The sequence below is a fragment of the Benincasa hispida genome, chromosome 10 (genome assembly GCF_009727055.1).
Source record: "Benincasa hispida cultivar B227 chromosome 10, ASM972705v1, whole genome shotgun sequence".
Lineage (NCBI taxonomy): Eukaryota > Viridiplantae > Streptophyta > Magnoliopsida > Cucurbitales > Cucurbitaceae > Benincasa > Benincasa hispida.
The window spans coordinates 4,453,567-4,475,734 of NC_052358.1; the positions used below are offsets into that span (position 1 = coordinate 4,453,567).

At 36.1% G+C, this 22,168-nt stretch overlaps 2 protein-coding genes across 6 annotated transcripts; one reads left to right on the forward strand and one right to left on the reverse strand.

Moving 5' to 3' along the window:
- Positions 1 to 1,361: 1,361 nt before the first annotated feature.
- On the forward strand, positions 1,362 to 13,987 carry LOC120088160 (replication factor C subunit 1). 4 transcript variants are annotated; one of them, XM_039045267.1, is made up of 23 exons: positions 1,362 to 1,550; positions 1,933 to 2,007; positions 2,222 to 2,347; positions 4,049 to 4,549; positions 4,645 to 4,712; positions 5,136 to 5,211; positions 5,334 to 5,395; positions 5,502 to 5,647; positions 7,083 to 7,213; positions 7,339 to 7,527; positions 7,630 to 7,751; positions 7,847 to 8,054; positions 8,724 to 8,777; positions 8,894 to 9,063; positions 10,030 to 10,120; positions 10,557 to 10,738; positions 10,834 to 10,873; positions 11,233 to 11,357; positions 12,452 to 12,524; positions 12,605 to 12,697; positions 12,795 to 13,041; positions 13,443 to 13,499; positions 13,585 to 13,987. In XM_039045267.1, the coding sequence occupies exons 2-23, from the start codon at positions 2,005 to 2,007 to the stop codon at positions 13,731 to 13,733; spliced, it is 2,913 nt and encodes a 970-aa protein (XP_038901195.1). In that variant the 5' UTR covers positions 1,362 to 1,550; positions 1,933 to 2,004; the 3' UTR covers positions 13,734 to 13,987. The 4 variants fall into 4 exon arrangements, with proteins under 4 accessions (XP_038901195.1, XP_038901198.1, XP_038901199.1 ...); XM_039045270.1 differs by having other exon boundaries at positions 13,446 to 13,499; XM_039045268.1 differs by lacking the exon at positions 1,362 to 1,550 and adding an exon at positions 1,587 to 1,742.
- A 1,268-nt stretch (positions 13,988 to 15,255) lies between these two features.
- LOC120088532 (fasciclin-like arabinogalactan protein 17) lies at positions 15,256 to 20,292 on the reverse strand. 2 transcript variants are annotated; one of them, XM_039045913.1, is made up of 3 exons: positions 18,833 to 20,292; positions 16,861 to 16,967; positions 15,256 to 15,638 (listed from the first exon to the last, which is right to left on the reverse strand). In XM_039045913.1, exons 1-2 carry the CDS (start codon positions 20,151 to 20,153, stop codon positions 16,894 to 16,896), a joined length of 1,395 nt encoding a protein of 464 aa, XP_038901841.1. In that variant the 5' UTR covers positions 20,154 to 20,292; the 3' UTR covers positions 15,256 to 15,638; positions 16,861 to 16,893. The 2 variants fall into 2 exon arrangements, with proteins under 2 accessions (XP_038901841.1, XP_038901840.1); XM_039045912.1 differs by having other exon boundaries at positions 15,257 to 15,657.
- Between the last annotated feature and the right edge of the window lie 1,876 nt (positions 20,293 to 22,168).

Here is a 22,168-nt window from a genome sequence, read left to right on the forward strand (position 1 = left end):
AGATAATAATAAAATTCATGGAGAAAAATTAACTAGAGTCAAAAGCTTTGGTTTCACTTTAGTTTCTCATTTTATTTAACCATAATTCTACAAGAAATGTAATGAGTTAATTGTTGTTCATGGCTAAAAAAAGAAAGAAAGAAAGAAAAGATTTAAAAATTAAAAGAAAAAAATTGCAATAAGTATTTTATTTGAAACAAAGATGGGTAGAATTATTAAATAAAAACATTTTAAAATATAAATATTAATAATAAAAGCATATTATTTAGAGTTAAAAAAACTGCATCAAATACTCATATATATGAATTCAACTCTGCACCCCAAACACACTCCATAGGTATATGAACTTCACAAACATAAGAACTTCAAACATCTTATCTCAACTCAACACCCCAAACAACCCTTCAATGATAAGTATGTCAATGACATTACAAACTCAAAGACAACACCACCGTCCATTACATATTGAAGTTGTTATTCATCAAATGTGACATTCAGTCCACCAAAACAAATCTCAAAGGTAACACAATAGTTTATTTATGAATCTCCAACAACGCAATTTAGACCAAACCTTTGACATCAATCTTATAATAATCGAAATTGGTTGTTGAAATTGAATATCAAATATGATTTTCATTGAAGTTTTGTAGTTGGAGGTAGTTGTCGGAGTCTAAAGTTGGTCGCATGAAGGTGATATTGGAATTGATATCCAGAGTATGTCGTCGGAGGTAGTTTTCGGAGCCCCAAGTTGGTCGTCGAAGTTGGTTGCGCAAAGGTGGTCATCGAAGTTGATTGTTGAAGATGATTTTCGCCAGAGTTCGTAGTCATTATTCGAGCTCGAAGTTGGTAGTATGAAGTGGTATTGAAATTAGTTGCTAGAGTTTTTATCGTCGGAGGTGGTTGTTGAAGTCCGAAGTTGGTTGTTGGACTTGCTCGCTCGAAGGTAGTCATCGAAGGTGATTTTCGTCAGAATTTGTAGTTGGAAGTGGTTGTCGAAGTTGGTCATTGGAATTTGTTGTGGGAGGTACTTGCTAAAAGCCCAAAATTGGTCATTAGAATTGATTGCACAAAGGTGATAGTCAAAGTTGGTTATTGGAGTTGTCATTAGATGTGGTTATCGGAGTCCATAATTGTATCATCAGAGATGGTTGTCGGAGCCTGAAGTTGGTTCTTGGAGTGTGATAGCGATAATTGCTGATATTGACAGATAGGTGGAGCTATTGAGAACATTAAAAAAAAGAAGAGTTAGATAAAATATACCAATTCAACTCTTTAATTGGCCAAATATTGAATTGATATATTATATCAACTTTTGACTCAATTTATTTTCGTGAGTCAAAACACCGCCGAAATGATATTTTAACCCACAAAGAATAGAAAACGTTCGCAAGTGAGGAGCCCGTCTCTATGCGTCGGGGCAGATGACGTGGCATAATACTTTTGTACGACACCCGGCCTTCACCCGCCAGAATCCTCGAGCCATTGCAATCTCCTCCTAGCTTCCAAGGCACGGAGGCCGCCGACGGTCTTCGACCAAGACGAACCAAAAGGTATATTTCACTTCTTTCGGTCTAATCACTCACACCGGAACCTGGTTAGTTCCTCTAATCGCTTTCTGTTCCCTGTTACTCGAGTTTCATTCTATGAAGAACTGCCATGTCGATTCGAACTTCCCCACATTTCCCAAAGCGAGCGGTGGCAATTTCTCTTGCAGCATATTGTTCCACTTCGGCTGCGAACTGGTTGTTGAAAAACCCTAAATATCGAGTTTCCCCGTCCCTCATTTATCGAGGACAAATGTTTATTAACTTGCTAACTTCGTTGACGATCATAGCGTACTAGAATAACTCGATTGTGATAATCGGCTTGCGGTTTATGTGCAATACCACCATCATCAAGAATTAACGATTCTGATTTTTGACGTTCTTTCAGAGCTCAGTTGAAAGGTGAACTTGTCAGTGGAGTGGCGTTTCTTGCCTTTTGTACTCCGCCTTACATTCTACAATGGTGAGTTAGGGTTTTTGGTTCAGTTTCTATTGCTGTGGCCCTCGCATTATTTCTTTAATAGTCACAAGGGAAGTTGTTTTTGGTTTTTTTGTTGTATATTTTTTTTCCTCGACTGGAGTTTGGGTTTTTATCGAGAATTACGTTCGCATAGTCTCACAATTGACAATGCCTGTTTCGGTCTTCTTTACTATTTAAATTATGATGTGGTAAACAGGCGGACATTAGAAAATGGTTCATGAAAGCACACGATAAAGAGAACGGCAGTGGGTCAAAGAAAGCAAAACCTGCTCCAAGCAACTCAGAGAAATCCGCTACAGCTGAACTACAGTCCGGAAAAACAGTGTGTTTTCTGACCCAACTCTTCTTATTAGTTGAGATGGCCTGTTCCAAGTATCATTATATTATTGATGTATCACTAGTTTCTATAGCTGCACATTTCTCTGGTCCTTTATTTTATAATAACTCCTTGTTATGTGGATAAATTATGGGTGTATGTTTCTGGAACCATAGTTTCGTGTATGAGGTGGTGTATATGGGCTTCCTGACAGAAACTTGAGCTATATTTAAAACCCGGTCTTCAGTTCATTTCTGAGATGTGATGCTATAAAAAGCAATTATCTTGATGTCAATCGTCTCTAGTTTTTGCCTTGATCCTGCAATAGAGAGACAGTTAAAATAGAAAAATTATTGATATTCTTGTTTGTAAATAGAAAGGATGCACTCGGTTAAAAAAAAAAAAGAAGAAGAAAGGATGCACTTCTGAATGAGTAATAGCTTCTAGGTATTGTCAGAAGAAAAAGGTGGTCATGGTTTTCTAATGGTGGACTTCCTCTGGATAATCCTTGACGTTAAGGTGTTAGAGGTGTTGATTAGGGAGGATGAATATTGGAGACAGAAATCTAGAAATAAAATGCCCCACCAAGATGAAAATTTAATCTTTTTATTTTCATTGTCGTTGCTAGGATACAAAAGTCCTTTTAATGGAAATTTAGGATGCTGATGATTGGAGTCCTGTTACTGAGCTGTTGATATGAACTGTAGTATTATTTATCAACAAAGGTACAAACTCAAGGGAAGAACTATAGAACTTCCCCTGTCCCTCAATCTAGCCTCTCATTGACTAACCAAAAAGCTACCTCTCAAAGCTCATAATTTTTGTTATATACAACACTGGACCCCTACACATAAATTCACTACAGGACCCACTCCTAACTCACTTGTAACAACATTCTTTTCCCCACTCTCTTTTCTTATGCGCTTCCTCCTATACACATTTGTGATTGGGGGTCTATCAGCTGGAGACACCATATCTGAACCTATTTTGTTACTTCCACACCTTAATTCTAACAATAAAGCGGGACAGCAATGACTTCCTCACATTAGGATGGGCATTGTAACCATGCCAGATTCTAGAAGGAGTGGATATAACCAGCCACTCTTTATTTTTTAGATATGCCTGGAGATTCTTATGGTAACTGCTGGAATGGAAACTGGAGAAGGGGATATTTTGTTGAGTAGACAGCTTGTAGATGCAGAGGTTTCGGGATCGCTTGACTCATTGGTTTTATAAAATGCTAGTTTTCTTTATCTTTTCTGGGAAATAATTTCATTGATGTATAAAATCTACAAAAGAAGAGAGAAAAGAGCCTCAATCCTTACAAGTTCCAAGAAGCTTCTCCAAGTGGGCAAAAAGTGTCCATTCAGTTCTTGAACTCATTGTTTTCACTTTTCAAATAGTCAATTTTTTTTTTTTTTTTTTTTTTTTTTTTTTTTTTTTTTTTTTGTGTGTGTGTGTGTGTGTGTTTTTGTTTTGTCACACTTGTTTTGGTTTCTAGACTGGTCATGACAAGTTTCTACTTCATTGGAATGGCTTTTCTGTGAGTAGGCTGGGTTGCTGCTTGTACTATACTCGTTCTTTTTCCTATTGTCCAAGCGCTCGGAATGCCGTGGAAAAGATAATACCATGTGCAATTACATTTGTCTATTACCTTTTTGCTGTGCTACTCCAATATGTTTTGTTTGCTATCAAATGAGATTGCAGGGGCTGAGTGGTGGGGAAAGCACTGGCAGACGGATAACTAGCAAGTATTTTGCATCAGAAAAGCAGAAGGCCAATGATACAAAAGAAACAGAGGAATCCCCGATCAAACGAAAGTCTCCACAGGATACTAAGGAATCACCCACCAAAAGAAAGTTTCAAACAGATAATGAGGAATCACCGAAGGCGCTGCCTTTAAAAAAATCAAACAAAATTGATGACGATGCTGTTTTTTCTAGTTCTAGAAAGAACATGTCTGAAGTCACTCCCAACAAAAAGTTGAAGAGTGGTTCTGGAAAGGGAATTGCACAGAAATCTGTAGAAATTGAAGCGAGTGATGATGAGGAAACTAAGGGCACTGATTCTTCTCTGAAGTCTAGTGGAAGGGGTAAGGGGGGAAGAGGTTCATCTGCTACAACCGTTGGTGGTAGAGGCAGAGGTGGTGGACGGGGTGGATTTATGAATTTTGGGGAAAGGAAAGATCCTCCACACAAAGGAGAAAAGGTGAAAATATTTGGACTGACTAGAAAAACTTGTGGTTAAGTGCATTGTGCGTTGTTATCCCATTGTGTTTATTTTCTTCCCTGCTTGTTTCTCAGGAAGTCCCTGAAGGTGCTTCGGAGTGTTTAGCTGGTTTAACTTTTGTAATTAGTGGAACCCTTGACAGGTTATTCCTCTTATTTTCTCAGTTATGGTTATTGGACCAGAAATGATGAAGCATACTATTGAAAAAATTCTTTTCTTTTGTTAAACTGAAATGAAATTTGGATGCATCATTGCTTTCTTAAACTTTTTTAATTACACGTTCTTTTTCTTTTGAAATGAATTCATGATTTTCCAATAGGCACGGTTCATGTTATTTGGTCATCTTTAAACTTTTATATATGTTTTTATTAGACAGGTAACATTTCATTGAATAAATGAAATAAGGGGAGATCCCAAAACACCTAAAGCTGATTACGGGAGATAAACTTTTATATATGTATTTGTATCATATATGAAGTATGCTCCATTTCTTGATGTCTTTTGCGTGTTATTGTTGTACATCCTATAAGAATTGGCATAAGAACGGTTGTTGTCCATTTTACAGTTTGGAACGAGAAGAAGCAGAAGATTTGATTAAACGCCATGGTGGGCGAGTAACTGGATCTGTCAGCAAAAAAACAGTTAATTCATTATACCATTTTTACTTATCTAAAGAAGAAAAAGTCCCTGCACACTTATTATGATTTGATTGGCCATTCAATATTCTTTGGGGAGGCTAAATGATAGTTCCTTATGTTTGCAGAATTATCTACTATGTGATGAAGATATTGGTGGCCGAAAATCTTCCAAAGCAAAAGAGCTGGGGTATTTTTTATCCCTTAAATTATTGAAATGGAATGCACTCATCCTGTTTCTTCCTTTACCTCTTTCCAAATTTTCATTTTTTTTCCTGTCTCCCTCTTTCTTGTAGAACTGGTTTTCTCACTGAGGATGGCTTATTTGACATGATCCGTGCATCAGGCAAAAAAGCTCCTCCAAAGCAACATCCTAAAAAATCTGTGGTTAAGTCCATGGAATCTCCGACAGAGAAAAATTTCCAGAAAGTACAAGCAAAGTGTAAGTTGCCAATAATTTTGGCTCTTGCTCAATCTATCTGATTGACACACAGAAGACACTACGACTGCTGTTGTCAAACTTTCGATATAATTTATCTAGTGAGGGAGCTGATGATAATATTCTAAAGCGTTATAGTAATATAGTTCTTTTTCTTCAGCTCACAATATGGGGAAGATATCCTAGTGTGTCCATATTTCTGTTTAGGCTTCTGGTCGAAAATTGTTTATTCAATCATTTTTTAGACATTAACCAGGAAAGGACCATCCTTTACGTTCAGTCAATTGATCTCTGAGGCTGAACCATCCCTTTTCTTTATGCCTAAAAAAGATTGAGTGCCTGAATCCTGATTAACTACAGTGAGCATCACTTGTGGTATCTTAGTTATCATCTCCATTAGTAGCTCTCTATATGTTTCATGTTAAAATGTGTGTCCAATGTGGGCTTAGCCATTTCTTCTGCAAATCTTCTCCAAATTCTTTCATATATTCTCTGCATGGGTAAACTGTTAAGGCCAGAGTGGTTATATAAGGAAAAGGAAAAATTCTTTAGCTATGAATCCCATATCATATGTCTCTCTCTTAATTGTTCAAGGTATCTCCCTTACAGTAGTACTTTATTCATAGGAAAACGAGAAGCCCTCAAGCAATTACAAACTTCCCATTCTATTGTAGAAGACTGGAGTCCCTCCCTTTCTCACTTTTGAGAAAATGCTCAGAACCAAGCTACTCTCAACATTCCCTCACTCCAGCCTATATACTCCCCATCCAGACTCGCGTAGCACTTCCTTCCCCTGATGCATTGGTCCCTCGATAATTCCTTTCTTGCCCCTTCTCTGATATTGAAATACAATTGGTGGCTTAACAAATTGCTTGTATATAATTGCTTTTCTTGTGCCAATGTTTTCTTTTTCTCCCTCAATTTCAATGAGAATCATGCCATTTAAGCTAAAGCTGTCAATGGTATCAGAGCCACTCACATTCCTTGGTTTTGTACATTCCTAGGAAAAATTTGTGGGCCTTCATTGCTTAAGCCTCCTTGTTCGTCTACTTGTTCAATTAGCGATATCTTGTTTGATCAGTGCTATACCCAATCTGTCTTGCTTGGGCATAACAGGCAGTTTATTGGGGGAGGCAAAAGGTTTTTCAAAAGTATCCCCGAGATTCTTTTCCATCAGTCACTGAGTTTTCCTGAAAATTTTTGTAGTCTTGCTTCATCTACACCTGTATGTGCCTGAAACACGTTCAACCTTTTTGAGTGGTTGGGTCTTTTGACAAGAAACTAGAAACTGTATAAATCACAAAGAACAGCCTAAGGACAGGTCTTAGTTGTATTGAATACAATCTTAACAAGGGCAGGTCTTAATTGTATTGCATGAAATCTTGACTTTGATAAGTTGGCTATTCTAGTGACAAGTGTTCCTTGACTTTGGATGCAGCCCGCAAAGATTTGACTGCTGGTGCTTCACCCGCTAAGCAAAAAAGCCGAACAGCTGAATTCTCTAACCTAACATGGACAGAAAAATACAGGCCAAAGGTTCCAAATGACATTATTGGGAATCAGTCACTGGTATTTAAATCTCTTATTTTCTCCTTTGTGATTTACATATTATTACATATCTTTTCAGGTTTTATGTGTGCAAATCAAATATTAATGTCATTGCAACTAAGTTTTGTTGCATTTTACAATTGTAGGTCAAACAACTTCATGATTGGTTGGCACATTGGAATGAAAACTTCCTAGATGTTGGAAGCAAAAAGAAGGTTAAAAAGCTCAATGATTCTGGTGCCAAAAAAGCTGTATTGTTATGTGGAGGTCCTGGCATAGGTAAAACTACATCGGCTAAGTTGGTTAGCCAGATGCTTGGTTTTGAGGCTATAGAGGTACTTCATTTGTTTTAAACTAACACACTGGGGAGCATTTGGATTATTTATTCTTGGTAATAATTTCAAATTCAACTTCCCTCACGTGTGTGTTGTACCTAGGTAAATGCCAGCGACAATCGGGGTAAGTCAGATGCTAAAATTCACAAGGGAATTGGTGGAAGCAATGCAAATTCTATAAAGGAGCTTATCAGCAATGAATCGCTGCATTTCAGAATGAATCAGTTAGTGTGCATTTCCGGAACTTATTGCATTAAGTTAATATGACAGGGTTGTGTTAGGTATTTAAGGGTGGGATAATAGTTAAGTTGAATTACAGGCCAAAACATCCCAAAACTGTGTTGATCATGGATGAGGTAGATGGAATGTCTGCTGGAGATAGGGGTGGAGTTGCTGATCTGATTGCAAGCATTAAAATGTCCAAAATACCAATTATCTGCATCTGTAATGATCGTTACAGCCAGAAGCTGAAAAGCCTCGTGAACTATTGTCTTATTCTCAGCTATAGGAAACCTACAAAACAACAGGTTTAAAGATCTTTTATGGTTTATTATCTATTATTCCTGCCTCTGTCGAGGGTGATATCCTGTGTTTGAATTACAGTGACTCGGCTTCAGTAGTTATTTTTCCAAGTTGTCCTGAAACATTGCAATAATTCGCAAGTAAAGGATTCTTCTAACGTCACCAAGACCCTTTATCATCAAATCGCATTGGGGACCTTTTTCTGGTCATGTTACATCGAAGGAAATGCCTAATACCCTTGCCTCTGCACGTATCTCTTTTTTTCTTCTTTTAGCGAACTTGACGTGTCTCAAGTCTTCACCAAAAATAAGAAAGAAAAAAAGTTATGTCATCACATGTATACTCTCAAGTGTTGCCAGTTTCTAATTCTTTACCTCTGCCCCTTCAATGGATTAAAAGTCAGTTTCTTTGCAATTTTGTGGAAAGCTTGGCTCGAGAGAAACAATAAGATTTTTAGAAAGGTGGAGAGGTCGTGTGATGAGTTCTGGAAGGTGGCAAGGTTCAATGCCTCCTTGCGGGCGTTAGTTATTAGGCCTTTTTGTAACTATGATTTTAGTTTGATTTTGTTGCATTCCTTTTCTGTTGTTTGTCTTTGTCTCCCTTTTTTGTTCATCTTTTTACATCATTGGGATATACTATAAAATTTTGATAGATGTTAGTTTTACCTTTTCTAGATGGCAAAACGACTGATTCAAGTTGCAAATGCAGAAGGCCTTCAAGTAAATGAGGTAAACACTTTATACGTGACTTGGAATATGGTTGTTGCTCATTTATTGGAGTGGGTTGTAAATATGCATGGTATTGGTTGTAGCAACTTGATTCTTGATTAACACTATGGTTTCAGATTGCTCTTGAGGAACTTGCAGAAAGAGTAAATGGGGATATGCGTATGGCACTAAATCAGTTGCAGTACCTGAGTCTGTCTATGTCAGTTATTAAATATGATGATATTCGCCAACGGCTTCTGAGCAGTATGAAAGATGAAGATATCTCACCATTCACTGCTGTTGATAAGTATGCACAAGTTAATCTTAATTCCTGACCCACTTCTAAACTTTTCTATCTGGCTAAGCCTTTTTGGCTGCTGTATTTGTTCTGTTCTGTTCTGTTCATGTAGCACTACTGTGGAGCAGTAATGTATAATACTTGCTATTCTTAAACCCTGTTTGACTCCCCCATAGCAAATTCTTTTGTAATGTCCCTTTACCCATAATTCTTTTGGATTGGAAGGCTGTCCGTATGCATTCTTCTAACTGCCCTTAGGTCGTTTTGCCTCCATTTTTAGTATAGTTATTGGTTTCTTATTAAAAAGTAATAGTAATAATAATAAAAGGTAAAATTCACGTGATATACCAACAATGTATATGTATTATTGATTATGAATTGTAAACAGCCCATCCTGTTTGCTATATATATGTATGTATGTAGTATGTATGTTATTGTTTATGAATGTAATTTTTAAATTTATGGTTTTTATTTTTTAATGACTTATAAGATACCATATAGATAATTTGACATTTTTGAACAACTTTAAAAAATTAGGTAATTTGATATGAAATATTATTTTGTTTTTGTTGGGAGACTTTAAGAATATTCTCTTTAAAAAATCCACTCTTTTAGTTTTAAAAAAAAGTAATTCTCTCCGTGGAGAACCCGATCTTTGTGATTTCTCTGTGGGGAGTCCCCACCCTAATGGGGAATCAAATGGGAGAGGCGATGGGTATGAGGAAGTCATCTCCATCCTGCCTTGCCCCAGGAACATCCTTTTTGTGGCTGTATTTTGGAGTGCCAATTCTGCCCTTTTCGTTGCAAAGTATTTATTAATATCTTGGAAGATTTTGAATGTTTCATCTTTGCAATGAATCATAGTTACTTATGAAAAGAAGAAAAAAGGATCAATCCTCTTGGATGTTAGAAGTTGAGGTGCTCATTGATTTTATTCTTGGCTGCACGTATTTATCGAGGTCGTTGCACTTGTAGGCTGTTTGGTTTTAATTCCGGGAAGTTAAGGATGGATGAACGGATTGACCTCAGCATGAGTGATCTTGATCTAGTCCCTCTTCTTATTCAGGTATCTTTCTTTGGTTTAATAGATACATGTATCAACTGTCTACCTGTACCCCTGAAAGAATTCTTAAATAAAATTTTAGATGTGGACTAACATGATTTTTAGGATAAATTCATATATTTTTGCATGTTTGATTGGAGTTTATTTCACTTAAAGCGAGTTAAAGAAACTTATTTTATGGGACTTTCTTTTTGGTCTTTACTTTCGTTACTCTTTCTAGATTGAATTTTTATCTAAGAGGTTGCATTATAATATCAATGCCCGAGTTTTTTTGTTTACAAGTCAATAAATGTTTCCTACAGTATGAAAACAACGAACAAAAATGAAAGAATGGTAAAGAAATCCCCGGGGGGGGGGGGGGGGTATTCGAATGTGGTAAGATATGCTATTCAGAAAGGCCTTTTAACTGGAGAAATCTGAGCATTATAATTGCTTGCAGGAAAATTATATTAATTATAGGCCAAGCGCCATTAGTAAGGATGACAATGGGATCAAACGGATGGATTTGATTGCTCGTACAGCTGAATCAATTGCAGATGGGGATATAATCAATGTACAGATTCGAAGGCATCGACAGTGGCAACTCTCTCAAAGTAGTTGTATTGCTTCTTGTGTAATACCGTAAGTTTCATTGTGTCACTGCTAAGATCTGATGCTTTTTTTTTAACTAACGCTACCCTTCATTATTGATCTTTGTATAATTCTTTCTGTGACAGAGCTTCATTATTGCATGGGCAAAGAGAAACGCTTGAGCAGGTGATGAAATTTTGTACATGCAAGTTATAAAGTTTTGAAATCTTATTTAATTCTTTAAATGGTTTATGAGTTAAGAAAATTAGTAATTATCACATGCCTTGGAGGTATGAGAAAATAGCTATTGTCAGTGAGTTGGTAGAATTTGACTGGTAGAGAGTTTTTCTTGTAAATTTCATTTATAGTATCAGTTTGAGCCTATCAAACCATCTTAATGTATTTGATATGCATTACAGTCTTCCACCTGTGAGCAAAAATACTTTATTTTGGATAATGTGGGGAGAGTTCAGTATTCCACTTTCAAGGTATGTGTGCCATTGTGGCATTTAAAATTATACTAAGCTTGTGCATTATTCATGCAGGGAGAGCGTAATTTTAATAGATTTGGTGCATGGTTGGGAAAAAATTCAACATCTGGAAAAAATATGAGGCTTTTGGAGGATTTGCATGTTCACATTCTTGCGTCTCGTGAATCCTGTTCAGGGAGGTAATTTGTCATTTGCTGTATTTGTTCTTTCAATTATTGTAGCATATTATATTTCCTGTATGGATATTCCCCTTGCTGAAAGCTGTGAATTGACGTGATGAATTCTATCCTTTGAGTCTTATAGTTGCAAACAAATAATGGTGAATGGTAAGGCAAGAGATTTCCAGAAAATGTCTGTCTTCCAAATTTTTGTCGTTCAAATTGGGATTGTTTAGATAATATATTTTGCAACTATACTCTCAAGGGTGTTTCGATTATACTTATCACCTTATCAATGAATATTATTTCACAATCTTTTTTGTAATTACACCATTCACATGATCAACCTAGATTGGAAGGTCTTTCTGGAAGTCTTTGTTTTGGGAAGGGGACATCTTGTTTCCTTGCCCATTACTCTTGTTTTTGGGTGAAATGAATTCCTCTGATGTATTTATCCAAAATAATAATAATAATAATAATAGTAAACATTTTTTCTTATAAAAAATGAAAAAAGAATAAGAAGACCAAGATGCAGTATCTTATTGCTCTTTATTGTGAAAAAAAGATCACTTGATGGGCCATGGTAAAACTCTTTAAGGGATTTATTTGGGACTAAACTCCTGACCTTCAAGCTGATTGAAGAGTGTCTTGTAACTACTTCTCTTAGGAAGTTTCATTCCATTTTCTTTTTACTAATATATTGTTTCGTTCTATTTTTATTTTTTTTAAAAAAAATCTGCATTTCCAATGGCTTAATGGTTAATTTTAACCACTTCTTAAGATAGGCTAGGATATGGAATGGTCAGAGAAGTTCCTAGATTTTTAATGTTTTCAGATTCTGGTATCATCCTAATGCTTAGAAGAGAAGCTTTCAATTCAGGCAAAGGAGAGGGACCCACAGTTATAGAATTATGGGTTCTCCTTCCTCTTAAGATTATTCCCAAATATAGGGCTTCTTGCCTGCTCTGAAATCTAGCTGGTTTGTGATCATAATTTTGAAAACTTGTTAAAAGTTTGTCTTAAATACACGTGTAAGCTTCTTAACCCCACTCTTTTCACATGGATGTTTGTGCCATTAGTTGCAAGCTATAACACTTGTATACAAAATAATGCAGGGAACAGCTACGAGTTGAGAACCTTACTCTATTTCTAAAGAGGTTGACTGAGCCACTGCACACGCTGCCTAAGGTTAGAATATATTTTGCTTGTCTGATTTTAGTTATAGGAATGATAAATTCTTCTAGGTACTCAAATGATATGAATATCAGGATGAAGCTGTTAAAATTGTGGTCGAATTTATGAGTCTATATTCAATCAGTCAGGAGGATTTTGATACTGTTCTTGAGTTGTCAAAATTTCAGGTATTGTTATCTATGTTTTGTTTAGTAAGATCATGCCTACTATACTGGCTATCTTTTTCTTTAGTGTAGTTTTCTCACAGACGATTCTCCTAATCAGGGTCGTAAGAATCCTTTGGATGGCGTGGCCCCTGCAGTCAAGGCTGCTCTAACAAAGGCATACAAAGAAGTTAGCAAGACACACATGGTGCGGGCGGCAGATCTTATTACACTTCCTGGAATGAAAAAGGCCCCTAAGAAACGAATTGCAGCGATCCTAGAACCGACTGAGGATACAGTTGAAGGTGCTGGTGGAGACACATTGGCAGAAAGTGATGAGGAAAACTCTTTGGACAATGAGGGTGCAGGTAAGATTCGATTCATTTCTTCTAGACCAACCATTAATGAGTGAGTACTGCTTGTTGGGAAAGTCCTGCTTCTCTAATTGGCCATTATTCTGTGGGAGCCCTAAGTTAGAGATACATTAGGATTATTAGGAGGATAATGATAAGGGCATAGGGGTGAGTGATTAACCTAGAGTGCCTTGGTTACAAAAATGTAGTGTTGTTAGGGTCTTTAGAGGGTGTGGATCATTTTGGTAAGAATTTTCATGGTGGGAATTTAAGGAGAGAGAGTTCTCTCAAATGGCTGTTATATAGTAATTTCTTTTACCAATATTTGCAATATAGTTCTACCTTGGTGTTATTTGTGTTTCCTTAAGTATTTTTGTTAGGAGGTATCCTAACACATTCCTTGTTTACAATTATAGAAGACTCCGCAAACGGTGAGAAGCTGCAACTGGAACTTCAAAGCTTGAATAAGAAAGGTAGCTGATCTCTCCTTTGCTTCTAATTTGGCTAAAATATGTGGTCTTTCTTTCTAATGGACTTTATATCTTGATATTTTGTCAGGAATGCAAGTGCAATTGGATTTGAAGGGTATGGAAAATTCAAGCGCCAAGAAATCCGGTGGCAGAGGACGAGGAGGTAGAAGTTCCCAAGCTTCAGAGAAGAAAGGTGGCGGTCGAGGTTCAGGATCTGCTACAAAGAGGAAAAGATGAAATAAAACGCTTCAAGAACTTCGGGTAATGTTATGTTTACCTTCGTCCTATGCATGCATAAGTTTGCTGGTTAATGTGTTTGAACTGCTAGAAGAATACATAACCTTGTATATGGCACATGTTACATGGGCCTTTTTGACGTACAAGAGAAACATGCTTTTGTATCAACCATTTTGACTTGCAATAGAAATGAGACCAATTCACCCGAAGAACGAGATTCGGTTTTAATGAAATTATTATCGGTTTTTTAGGGCCAGTTAGTAAGCAATTTAAATTTTATTGTGTTTTTAGATTCATCGAATTCATAAAACTGTTTTGTGATAGCTCACCTTTACTCTTTTCCTTTACATTATTGTCCATGGCCCCACCATCACTAAGAAGGTTTGCACTGCTACTCGGCCAGTTTTTAGAGAGAATTTACTTGAGACTTGAGGGAAGTATCTCCAAACATTTCAAGGCCTACAATCTCTAAGAATCCTTCATGGGGTGTTCTTGCTTATTTAGTAAAGTGCATATAGGCTGTTCTTTTTCTCGGTGGTAAGAAATATTCTGCCACACGGGACCACTCATTGGGATCATCAAATAATGACCCAATAATAATTGGATTTAGGACATGTTTACCAATCCAAAATGAAAACTGGTGTAATCGAAATGAGAACTCATTGATTAATGAATCATAATAGGTCTAACTTGCAAACATAATTAGATTTGCAAACATAACTAGATTGCTTTTGATCGTGTTTACTTAGAATAATTATAAATCTGTCACATTTTACTGTTACTGTTACCGTTATTGTTTAACATAACGGTAAAGGTAAAGATAATAATAAATGTGGTAAGTTAATAATTTTCATATTGTTAGAGTAACTATATGTAACGATAACAGTAATGGTAAAGGTAGTTGGATCTACGTAATTTTTAACTATAATTGGATTGAACATCCTCCATTCCTCAATTAAATTATGCGTTTTAATTACAAATTTGAAGACCTCTTACAGTTCATTACGATTATGAAACATAGGTAAACAACAAAATGAATTGAGATCTACTTTTTAAATTACTATCGATAGATGATGTTTCACTTTGGGTAAATATGGACTTATATCATAAAATAAATAAATATAATGAGCTTTTCCATGATTTCACAATTCAATTCAACAAAATACTTGTTAAAGAAAAAATAGAACCTGCTTAACTTTATATGGAGTTGAGAATCCATTTGGTGTTATGGTGTTTACTCCGATCAATGTTTTCAAAAATCAAGTCAAATCTATTAAAAAAAATAGAATTTAAAAACTTTTGGAAAATGGTTTACTAACGGGCCTGAAATTTGTGTTTCTGTTAAGCCAGCATTTGTGAAATATCTATTTGTTCAAAAGTTAATTCTCTATCTATTTACCGAAGATGTATGATCTTTATACATAGAAAGAACACCTAATGATCAAAAGTAGTTATTGCCTTTTCGTCCACTTAGCCATATTGATTCATCGGAACTTAACAAAAAAAATTCCATTGGTGCAATAAAAACAAAGGAAATGTTGAGTTTATTGAAGAAACTCAAATAAAAATGAAATTACAGAAAGAATTTTTTTTTTCTTTTTCGCACTCCTTAGTACATTTTTATTTCAAATTATTGACTGAGGCAGAATAGAAGCATGCAAGTTTACCTGCCCATAAATCTTTGGCCAGACTCAACTTACAGATCCCACCTCCACCACGGACAATGAATAAGGTATACAAAATAGACTTATATTATGTACTCCAAAACATTGAATTAAAAAAAAAAAAAAAAAAAAACTACGCAGCCTTTTCTCCTACCAACAGCCCACCAAAGTGACTTAAATTGTAGAATATGCCCGAGTTCTTCTTCCTTCCAGATTTTCCTTTGTCTGACACCACTGCATCCTAACAAATTATACCACATCTGCATCAAAAGTCATAAATTTCATGTCTTCGTCTCAATTTCTACGATCTCTATCAATGATAAACTTATATCAATTTCTATTACTGATAGTATCAATAATAGTATAAATAATGATAGTATCACCAATAGACACTAATATACTTCTATCAGCTTCTATTAATGATAAACTTTTATCAAGATCTATCACTAATAGACATTGATAGACTTCAATCAACGTCTATCTGTGATAGACATTGATCACAACTATAATTAAATTTTGTTATTTATACAAATATTTCTCCTTATTTTTTCTATTTTTGAAAATCTCCCCTAATATAATATGAGTATGACGTTGGAAGTCCTAATTCAACAAAGAAATTTGGATATGTCTGGATTTCATTTACTTTTCATATGTATCCCCAGTTAATAATATTATTTTGGGCTCAATCGGTAAAAATCTTCGCTTTTGATCTCTAACTTCTAGGAGTTTTTTAATTTCACATTAAAATTTTTTTTATTAAAAAAAATAAAAAATAAAAAAATAAAGATCCATGTAAAATGTTTATAAATTATTTTGTAGTTTTTTTTGTTCAACATTGAACCTTAGACCTCTTGATCAAGACTAAATGATTTATATGAGTTCAACTATACTCATGTTGGCTATTTAATAGACATAAGCTATGTCTATTAATCTAATTTGTATTTGTAGACAAGTATTTGAAAATACATGTCATTAAAAAATTTTAATATATATTTAAATTTTTATTCAATGATCAGTGAAAGTATTACAACTTCCAAGGATTAATGAAAGTAGCAACAGTAATTAAAATATATATAATGTGAAGTTTGAGGATTTAAAATAAAATAAAACATTTCAAATATAAATGCGAAGATCGAACCTCCGACCTCAAGAGTGAGAATCCAGGTTAATTACCACTAAGCTAACTACACTTTGAGCCAACAAGTATTTGATAGTTGAGAGACTACAAGTCTAAAGTTCAAAACCAAAATGAGATACCGAAGTTTATGACAAATATAACATTTAATCTAATAAGAAGTTTGTTATGGTAAGTTTATGGCAAGATTACCTAGCGTGTAACAATTATCCTATTATACTGAGTTTGTAGACCATACTTTCATCCAGCGGGGCTGCATTAACTTATACGGATTCTAACCCTAATCAATGGAGAATAATAACAACGATGCAGGAGAGGAAGTCCAAACCTTTTTCTTTGGTTTAATCAACCAATATAAGCTTCAGTGACAAGCTGTGAAAGAAGAATCCTGCCCAAAAGTTCTCAACATCCGGCAAGTAACTTCCAGTAGTTTCCCTGTCAAATTAGAAGTTTTTAATTCAAGCAGTAGATATAGTAGAAGAATAGATAAGTTTCAAACCAGAAGTAAAAAATTAACAGAATCGATTCAGGAAAGGAGATCCAAACTTCTGCACGAATATGAAATTTTAGACTACATACAAGCTTTTAGTCCATGTGGTCCTTCCGTTGAAAAAGCTTCAATTTCATCCCCTTATGTTTTTAACATTTTTCAATCATACCCTTTCCTTTGGTGAGTGTTTAATTGGGTTATAAGAAGCTTAAATTGCATCAAAATTTTGTGAGTTGGAAAAAAAAAACGAATTAGAAAGAGAATTAGGCGATTTGAATGAGAAATTTGTATAAACTTCTAAGAGGCTGGAAGAAATTTTAACTTTTTCTCCTCCCAAATGACCTAATTTCTCCTCTAAATTTATGTCAATTCACTAAGTATCAAGCCATGGAAGCTTGTCAGTAACCCATTTTCACATTAATTGATGGAAATAGTATAATTGAAAATAACGAAACACAATAGACTAAATTGAAACATAACATAACAAAAGGGACTAAATTGAAAGATTATGCCGAAGTGAGATTAGCTCAACATGTGTTAACCATTAAAATGTCCGCGGTTCGAATCCCCACCTCTATTATACTCTAAAACGAAAAAACAAATGAAAGATTGCCAAAACATTAGAAACTAAATCATATTATATTGTTACAGCAAGCAGATGAGGAAATTCTATCACATCCAAAATTCCAAATATACTTCCAATGGAACTAGAGCACATTTAAATCCTAACTTGGCAATTGCTTCCTTTTTCTGGTGTGGATCAAAAATATTATGCAACACAATGTAGAGCCTATCATAGCGAACCCGATTTAAAAGGAAGAACAATTTTCCTCTTTCCTATAAAAGGAAACTCCTTTCATCTCTAAGAATATAATCTTCCGGATCTGTAGCAAGATTTTTTTTTTCTTTATAAGAATAGGAAGAAGATATTAAGTCTTAGTGAAGTTCCAAGGAAATCAATGGACTGTACCAAAATTTACGATACATCTTCAACCACATTGATTGACAATATTTAGCAATTTTCTAACATCCTTAAATATATATGATCTCACTTCACAAATGGCAGAATTCTTGGACCATTTAAACCCGATCATCTGCCCTGAACTTTAGGAAACTTTAACGCTCCACCCTGCTCTAGACTATTATTTTGATTCCCAAATGCTCATAAAAACAACCCAAACAAGACATTAGTCTGCTAAATTCTTGTTAACCCCTCCTTTCTGCAAAGGTAAATATTTATCCCCATAGAGACGTATCTAGAAATCTCCACGTTTCATTTTCACCTTCGTAAACGATGAGACCATATTTTCAAGCAACCGCAAAGAGTAACTTTTAGTGTACATCAAGGCTCCACCAAATCTAGTCAAACTCACGCACCTATGTGTGTAACTAATCGATTATATTCAATTAGCCGAAAGGTTACAATCAACCCATATTTTCTTTATTTTCTAGCAATTGATAATGATGTTGGAATGAATAATATGTCCTAATATAATAGGTTATGGCAATAGTGGCGTCTTCTCGATGAGTGAAATCCAAAGGATAGTCTTAATTGACATCGATGATCTTGAATTTCTTAAAAGGTTTTCTGGAATTGAAAGGTCTAGATTCATCAGTGAAGTGTATATACGATTAGATCAAATGATGAAGTAATCTTGGACGAAAGGGACTTTGGCTCCTATACACCAAAAATTATGCTACGGTCCTTGACGAAGTAAACTAAACAAACCAAGCGTTAACTTATACCAATCAGAGAAATTAATCAAAATAATGTGGAAAAAGTGCACTTAAAATTTAACAAAACCGTTACCTCTCCGAGGCTTGGCCGCGACCTTAGTGGGTTGAAATGCTTTTGGTGCGTTCGTGGCCTCAGTCTCCTCCGGCGGGAATAATACCCCGTCAATGCCCTGCACCGAGATCCGTCCGTCCGTGTAAATATCAGGATCAAACAAATACGCCGACCCATCTCCATGGCCGAACTTAACTGACCCATCGGCCTCTTGAGCCATCACTTTGTGCGGCAACCTCAGCGTGTCGTATCGCACCTTCCCGAACCTCCTAACAGCGTTGTACATACTCTCCTCCGTCTGATATTCGGGTATTAAATGATAGTACATAATCTGCTCCGGTGCCCCTGGCTCGCTCAGCTGGTCTGTAGTTAGTTTAGCCATGGCTTCATCGTTCGGAGCCAGAACAGTGAGCACATAACCCTCCGATACCAGCCGCCCCATTTCAGTCGCTAGCGATGTTAGGTTAACCAGAATGTCGGCCATTTCGTTGTATCCACCATAATGTAGCAGAGTTTGGATGAAATCTTTGACTTGCCTCTCACCATTAAAATGGCGGTGAGCTCCGCCAGGGCCTGGAGCCGGAGCGGGGGCCAAAGAAGGTCCTGGAGCCAACGCATCGTATACTGGAAGAGCAGGCGGCGAACCGGGTTCGGTAGGTGGAGCTGGTTTCTTTAGCCGGTGAGTCCTGGGATCCACTTCAGGCGCTCCCTCCGGCTTCACGGCGGTTATATCTTGAAGATTTCGTCTGCGATTGAAATCGTCCTGCACGGACTGAGGGATTAACAATCGTTCAATTCCGTGAATAACGCCATCCGGTCGGGTAATAGCATCTGGATGAATCACATTGGCGAGATCGACGGTCTTCTCCCCGGACTGATGGCCAGCAAGATTAAGAACATGCTTGGAAAGCGTGGATTTCCGTACGGACTTTGAATGACCCGGCCAATCATTCGATCCGATCCGAGTCGGAATCACATGGAACATCAGCAAAGTCTGAAGCGATTTCAAGTTCCCCGGTTCAAGAAGGAACCGCTTGAACTCAGGGTCTAGATCGCGTTCCAGAGCTTCATTTTTAGGGGCAAATATGGTGATGTTGTGGTTGCCGACGGCGTCTTCTAGGGTCTGCAATAGCATAGCCTTCTCAACTAATTCCGCCAGCTCCGTATAATGAGAATCCAGTAGAGCAACAAGGATGGAATTCGAGTTGATCTGGCCGGACATAGCCGGAGAAGACGATCTAGAAGTGGAATTTTCCGGCAATGCAACCGCCACAACAATCACGAATACCACAAAAAACACCTTAAACAAGAGCTTGGAGGCGCCACGGATGGGGAAATCCATGGCGGCCGGAGAATGCGGTGGAACTCAGGCGCCGGTGGAAAGTATAGAAGAGAGAGAAAGAGGGAGAGAGAGAGTGTGTGTGTGAATTTATGAAGCTGTACGTTAGCTAAAAGTTGTGATGGTTCATGTTTGTTTCTTTGCTTATCACTAATCTGTAGCTTCTCTTTTTATTTAATACAACTGTCCCATTAACTAGAGAGTGTGTGTCAATCAAACGTCGTTGACTATTCTACACGTGGCGATTTTAGATTCGTTGAGTCTCGTGGAAGCAGTAAAATCGGTGGCAGCGGATCGTGGAAGGTTCACGTGGCATGTTAAGAAAACGGGCAACGGGCAACGGGCAACGGGCAAAACGGGCGGTGGAGTCGACTCCTTTTGCCCCTCTACTACCAACTGTTTCCTCTCTCTTCTGTTTTCCTTTTTCTAATAAAAAAAAAAGTATATTAATTTTCACCCAAGGGCCAAGACTTTCCTTAAAAAACCATTTTTTACATTCTTTGCAAAAACTAATTTTTCGAATAGTTTCAACAAAGGGTAATGTTAAAAGCTTCAAACTTCTATTAATTTTGATAGAATGTCGAGGTTTCACACAAAAACCTAAAAAGGAAGAAAGTTCGCTTCATACATAAATTCAACTCTGAAATAATTCTATTTTTATGGAATATTGAATTACCATCAATATTCATCAGTTTTCTTTCTTTTTTCTTTTTTTAATTTGTTTAAACCAACCATAAACTACCACCAACACTACTCCTCTCATGACGGAGAGGATATAGGTGAAAAAATAAAACTTGGTAAACTTGGTGTTAACTGGCCTGCACAAATATGTCGTGTCAAATTTTTTTTAATGGTATATAAATGGAAGAAAATGCATAAGATTATGCTACATCTAATCATTGTTTAATAGAAAAACACTCTATTCAAATTAAAAAATATTTGAAATAAGATGTCAAAGCTGCTAATTCATGGATAGTTGATATCCATAGAACTAGCAACTAAGAGAGCTACGAAGAAAAGAAATCATAAATTGAGAAACTTAAAAATCTAATCGTTCCGAGAAAGAGTCTAACCCGACTTTTGTGTGAGGATCAACTATTTTGTTTTCATTTGGGCCCATTTAAGTGTATACTCCATATATCTCATATTTGGGTAGATTATTTTTTTATTTTTTTTTATTTTTATTATTATTTTTTTGTAGTTGAATATCATAACTTGGACCGTTGAGTTTTTATATATTTTTTGGGATGCTTTTTTAGATTGTATCATAACTTGAATTTTTTAAAAAGTGAAATTGGAATGTTACATTTGATTGGAATAGTGGGATCATTGATATTACTGCAGATATGGGCTTATGATATATTTAAAATTATTGCACCACAAGTCCAGTTACCGCCCCAGGTCATCGTCCACCCAATGCCAGATATTACTTCATTTATATATTTAGTCCCCTATCATTTTATGTAAGAATATAAATTAATTGTATTTTTTTTATAACTTTAGATGAAGTGGTGTGTTAGTTGCCTCTTAACGGTCAGTAAATATGTTACTAGTATATCGACAAATGTTTGACAGACTGATGCACAATCAGGTAACAAATCTATATATAAATGAATATTAAAAACTTGTTGGGTGTCTAATTATCTTTTTTTTTTTCTTTTTTGTCAGATTAATTGGACGTCATATACGCAAGATATTTGGTCATCACTACTGATTACTGTCGTGATGGTCACGACATCTAGTTGACCGTTGGCTCTCTTATATGTTTCCATATAATAGAGTAGCATAATCCAGATCATGTGTTGAGACGATTCGGTCTGTGACAAATGGTATCTTCGTTATGCTATACACTCCCAACACTACACCAGATTGATTTGAGAGGTAAACATGACCAAGGCTGGTGCCGAATTCACGCACAATATGAAGGAAATCTTAATAGAGATCCTTTGAGCAACGGAAGTAGTATTGGGGCTGATGCCTTAAATCTCGTAGGGTCCTATAGTTTGTAAACACCTGTA